Below are 6,262 nucleotides of genomic sequence, written 5' to 3' on the forward strand. Positions count from 1 at the left end.
CACACACACACACACACACACACACACACACACACACACACACACACACACACATACATTGGTATAAAGATATGTGAATATAGAAGTATAGTGGGGTATGTGTGTGTTGGTGACACAAGGTTCTAAAGCAAACTTCTTCACCACATGCCCATATGCACACATGCATGTATGCATGTATGTATCACTGGTAGATTTCTAGACTACTATGTTCGTTTTGATATCTGTGACATTTCTTCTTTTCTTTCTATTATTTTCTTCATGTCAAAATTGAAATCTCATGTATAATCAGTACATTTTATCACTGTTGATTATAGCTTTTAACAGCATTTTAAAATTTTATTTTTAGTTATTTATTTTTTGTTAAATTAAAGTTCTCATTTTTTTTCTTCTGTTTTCCAGTATCAGTGATATCATCTCTGTATCAGATGGAATCATTATATCTCGAGGCAATCTTGGCATTAGCATAAAACCTGAAAAGTTGTTCAAAGCTCAGAAAATGATCACTGGTCTTGCTAACATTGCCGGAAAATCTGTTACATGTGCAAGCCAGGTCTGTAGATGTATGAATTTACTTCAGTCATTTCACTGTATGATAATATATTTCTGATAATATTTTATAATTATGTATTTATACCCCTATCGATTCATACTTATGACAGCAGCAATCAAGCTTTGTGCGACTAAAACTTCTATACTTGCTTGCTTGTTTCATGCACTAGCTTCATGGAATTTGGGTCATCCCAGATTAGTGGTCCGAGAGATGTTATTATGTGTAGAGCCAACCAGATTCACCACTGGTCTCCATTGCTGGTGGTACTGTGGCAGTCCTTCTGCATCCTCCAAGGTGATCTTCAGCCTCTGGAGATCTTTCCCAATCGTGTACAGCCATCTTGAATTTTAAGAACAGCTCCATATATATATATATAAACTTATTAGTTACAGAATAAAAAGCATCACATTTGGGTCAACGACTCAACATACAACATTCCCCTCAATAAACGATCATATATAAAGAAATACATCAAAGTCTACAAATACATAAGAAAATATATATAAAAAATAAAACACATCATAAAACCCACAATATAAAAATTTATATATATATATTTTTTTTTCTACTAATAACATACAAATAAATCAAATTTGAGTTAAAAATATAACACAATACATATATATATCTTTTTATAATTCCAATTCGAATAAAATTAAGTGATTAAAAATTCAAAATAGACAAATAAAGCAAAATAGAATAAGATAAAATGAAGTAAAATAAAATACTATAATAGTCCATTGGCTAAAACATTATATTTGATGACAAAACATTAAAATGACAAAAAACTTTAAAATGATTTAGCATCATTTGAAGTTATATTAGAAGGTCCTGTACTTACCTCAAGGCACACGTAATAACAGCAGACTTCCATAGGTAAAATCCGTCTCTGCTCACCAAACATACAAAAGTTCATAAAAACCACTGGTCAAAATCATAGGTCAAAACACACACAAGCACCTATGGCCTTTTCAAGGGTTCACCACCGTAGTCCATACACGTCATAGTGCAATCTGGTGATGACCCCCTCCTCAGGGTAACATTTACAGACAAACATCAAGACATGCAACCATGATGGTTGCATGTCTTGATGTTTGTCTTTGTAGCAGTTGACTATGGTGCTGTTACACTAGTCATTGGGTATGACTCCTTTGTGTACCACCTGATTAACTATACAGGTGACTAGACCATAACCCACACTGCCAGACATCTTAAGCAACTCAATGGTTATTCCTGAAGGGCTGGGTGCTTTCCTCATCTTCATATCCTTTGTCTACAATGCTACTGTCAATTCTACTGTCTAATGCTTGAAGAATGCATTAGAATTGCTATTGTGTGATTCTGTAATAAATGTTGATTTTCTTTAACCTACAGATGTTGGAGAGTATGACCATTCATCCTCGACCTACACGTGCTGAAGCAGGAGATGTTGCTAATTCTGTCTTAGATGGCATTGATTGTGTTATGTTGTCATCTGAAACTGCTAAAGGAAAATATGTAATGCAAAGCATCAAAACTTTAGTGCAGGTAAGGTTACAAGGTTATACTGCAATAGTTTTATAGCTTAAATGATAGTAATTCCCTGTACTACTAACCTACTCCCTTTAAGAACTCTAAATGCAGCTAACATTAACTTTAAAGAAAATCCTCAACCTAATACTCTTATGTATTCCATCGATTCCTTCTCTAATATAAGCACCAGAGGAGCAATCTACTTGACAAATTTCTCTTTCTTCTTGGCTATACTAAGAGATTTATATCAGGCAGTGGTTGCAAATCTCCTCAAAATCTTTGCAAGAATTTTAACTGTCTACTGTAGTAGTGCAGTTGTGTTGTTGAAATATCCATTCAGCCACTTTATCTTTCCTTCTTTTGCTGTGTGTCTGATTAGCTTACAGCTATTAATACTGCAGCGATTACATGTACATGGCAAAAAGTAAAAGGTAAACTTCTCACACTTCACTTTATCTATACAACTAAGGCTCTTAAGAAAAGAAAAAATATCACATTAATCAATTCTCTCTTAACCGTTTTGATACCAACCTGCCCAAGTCCACTCTTGAGTTCTATAATACAAACATTTTGCTTTAAAACCTTTCATCAAAATCTAATGTTTATTTATGTTCCAAGCACCAGCTTAATGACAACATTTTATTTTACTAAATTCTTCATTATTGTCAACATAAATTGAACAAAGGAAGAGTGTTTTAATAGAAATATGGTAACAAAAGCATTAAAATGTAGAGTCCTTATGTTTAGTCAAAATTAAACAAAATTATAAGGTGATCCTGATTCCAACTCTTTTCTAAAAATTTTGTGTTTTGAAACATCTGAAGTCAAACTAAAAAGTAGACGTTAGTGATGGTTTTAATAAATTCCATATTTTACTGTGGATTAACCACAAAGAATTATGTGTTGACTTAGCACTTCTAACAGTGTAAAACAAATAGGTAATGAATGGTGAGCCAAAAACTAAAATGTTAGCATGCTCCAATGGGTGTGTAATATTGGCTTCAAATTTTGACATAATAAAGCCAGCAATTTTATGGGAATGGTAAGTCAATTACATGGATCCCAATGCTCAATTGGTACTTATTTTATCAAACCCCGAAAAGGATGAAAGGCAGAATTGACCTTGGCAGAATTTGAACTCAGAACACAAAGACAGATGAAATGCCACTAAGCATTTTGTCCAGTGTGCTAATGATTCTACCAGCATGCTGCCTTATGGGTGTGTAATATTAATGTGCATGAATGCCTGAGTACAAATGAGAAAGGATTCAGACCATGACAAGCTTTCCAGTTCATACCAGCAGGGAAGGTGGACTTAAAATGATTATGACAATTAACCCTAGTAGTACACATCCCAGTGCATTGTATTAGACTAAAGAAGTTATTTATGCTACAGTTATTTATGTGTGTATATGTGCTGTTGTGTTTGAACTAAGTGTGAGAGATAGTGTTTATAGATCATTTAACATATAAGTAAGATGGGCTGTGCTGATTACAGCTTGCTGTTTTGACAATCTGTGTCCTTCACATATAAAAGATTGTTTGAGTATTTGAATATCCAAACTGTCAATAATGACAGCAGGTGTTTTACTAAACTTTGTGATAATTACATTTTGGTCTGTATACATGAATATTTGATTTTTCAAATTGGTGGTATTGTTGAAAAATGTACATGGTGAAAGTTACTAATGAGAGTATGATGATGTAAATAAAAACGCCAGAATAACAGGAAAATAACTGGAAAATAAGAAAATCATATTTATCACTCCTCAAATATCATTTTGCTTGATTACTTTTGATATATATACATTATGTTGTAGTCAATGATTCACTCATTATTCTATATTATGCTAATTTCACAAATATTGTACATGTATACATATTCAAAACTACCAAAATATATGCATACTTATACATGGGTACGGGTTCTTACAAACAGGTTATATACGTTTTCTAAAGATTTTTAAGGGACAGTAGGTTTATTTTATGCAAAAACTGTGCCGTTACAACATATTTGGCACATTACATGCAAAAGCTATAAATATGCAATATAAACATTATTATTCACATTCACTTCAAAAGTTCCTGGAGAATAATATTTCTTGTATAGACATGAGAAGGCACCAACACACCTAAGCCTTCTGAATTTTCAGTCTATAATTTCAAGTTATTTCTGATTTTTGTTCTGCTTAAATCAACAAATACATGTGTGCACTGTATTTAGTAAACAGGCTGAAGTTGAAGACATGAATATAAAAGGTAATAGTGGAATATATGAAGAAGAATAATGAATGGTAAGATAAGCAATGACAGCTCGTAGATAAAATTAGTGGAGGTGCTACTTCAGAAAATTTTTAGCCATTGTTTTAATATTGTGTAAAAGGAAACAAACATATAAAAAGAATATTTATACATAAATTTGATCAGGTTGCATTTTAGCCACTGCCGGGTAAGACCTGTTGGGGCAAGTGAAAGCGAAATCATGATGGCACCTGTACCGTCCGAATATGATTGTTGCCAGAGCAGCCGTCTGGCTTCCGTGCCAGTGGCACATAAATAGCACCATTTGAGCGTGATCGTTACCAGCGACGCCTTCCTGGCACGTGAAAAGACATTTGAGCGAGGTCGTTGCCAGTGCCGCTGGACTGGCTCCTGTGCAGGTGGCATGTAAAATACACCATTTTGAGCGTGGCCGTTGCCAGTACCGCCTGACTGGCCCTTGTGCTGGTGGCACATAAAAGCACCCACTACACTCTCGGAGTGTTTGGCATTAGGAAGGGCATCCAGCTGTAGAAACTCTGCCAGATCAGATTGGAGCCTGGTGTATCCATCTGGTTCGCCAGTCCTCAGTCAAATCGTCCAACCCATGCTAGCATGGAAAGCGGACGTTAAACGATGATGGTGATGATGATGATGATAATGATGATGAACACCGCTGCGAATTCCCCCTTGTTTTTCAAAAACCACCCCTTAATCAAAAAATAAGGGAAGAAAATCTGCCCTATTTTTCAAATCCTGGCAGCAATGCTAAAGCTGGAAGCAGGATAATAATCTAATTCTACACTTTATCACATTCAAGAATATGAACACATTTTTAAGCATAACACATACGGAGTCAAAAAGAAACACTACCTTTCACCAGTACTGTGTGAACAACAGTGCTGTCTTGCTCTAGCGTGAAGCTTCCTATCTCGGACATGTGAGCATGCACACAACAGCCAAACACCACATCGCTGGAACTGTGAAGCACACAGTTCTATTAAAGGATTTTTGTTTTCATAAACTAGGGGATGGTTTCTGACATTAAGCTTAAAGATTATATAATGTATAAGTATAAAGAAAGAATTAAAGAAAAAAAGGACTCATTATATTGAATGTTATCGATAATATCAAGTGGAAATAGGGGGTGCTGCAGTTCTGCAGTACCTATATACGAGCCGCCACTGGGGATAAGTGTAAATACAAATATATATAGCGTATTAAATATACATTGACAACACATAGCATATTATATATATTGATTAAATTTACCACTGAGAAAAACAAGAAAATTAATTTGATCACCAGAATTTATGAGCATAAAAGCATTAGTTGAGTATTATGAGACAAACAAAACAGCAAAATGAGCTTTCAAAGACAAAAATAAACAGAACAATTCCAGCCCATGTTGAATAATTTAGAGCTCATGTGGAATGGTTTAGAAAGTAAATCATATAAAGGGGAACATGTTCAACAGCTTCAAATGGTTAATCACACCAAAAAAGGAAAGAAATATTTATACAAATACACATAGTGTATTATACTGGTTTTTTGTTACAGTTCTATATTTAAGAGATGAGGAATTATGTGCATTATTTACATTCGAAGGATATTTGTCCTCATCTTGTTTGTTGTTAACACAACGTTTTGGCTGATATACCCTCCAGCCTTCTTCAGGTGTCTTGGGGAAATTTCGAACCTGGATTCTCATTCCTAAGGTAGTTTTCGATGTTATTATTATTATTGTTATTGTTCAGGTCACTGCTTGGAATCGAACTCAGAATCTTGGGGTTAGTAGGCCGCGCTCTTAACCACTATGCCATATGTCCGTGGGCAATTATGGAGTGAATCTAATATTTTCTTATCCTTCCTTAATACCGGTTCCCATATGCTATTCATATCTGCACTCAGTCTGCTTAAGAGATTGTTGTGTCCTAGCAT

General features: G+C 34.6%; 1 protein-coding gene across 1 annotated transcript in view; it reads left to right on the top strand.

Annotated features, from left to right (window-relative positions):
* Positions 1 to 6,262, top strand: part of LOC106876445 (pyruvate kinase PKM) — a 50,192-nt gene that overhangs the window by 32,681 nt on the left and 11,249 nt on the right. Inside the window, exons 8-9 of the mRNA XM_014924999.2 lie at positions 400 to 550; positions 1,925 to 2,077. Coding sequence (XP_014780485.1) covers positions 400 to 550; positions 1,925 to 2,077 — 304 coding nt within the window. The remainder of the gene's footprint in view (positions 1 to 399; positions 551 to 1,924; positions 2,078 to 6,262) is intronic.

Source organism: Octopus bimaculoides, chromosome 18, assembly GCF_001194135.2.
Source record: "Octopus bimaculoides isolate UCB-OBI-ISO-001 chromosome 18, ASM119413v2, whole genome shotgun sequence".
NCBI classification, from domain to species: Eukaryota; Metazoa; Mollusca; class Cephalopoda; order Octopoda; family Octopodidae; genus Octopus; species Octopus bimaculoides.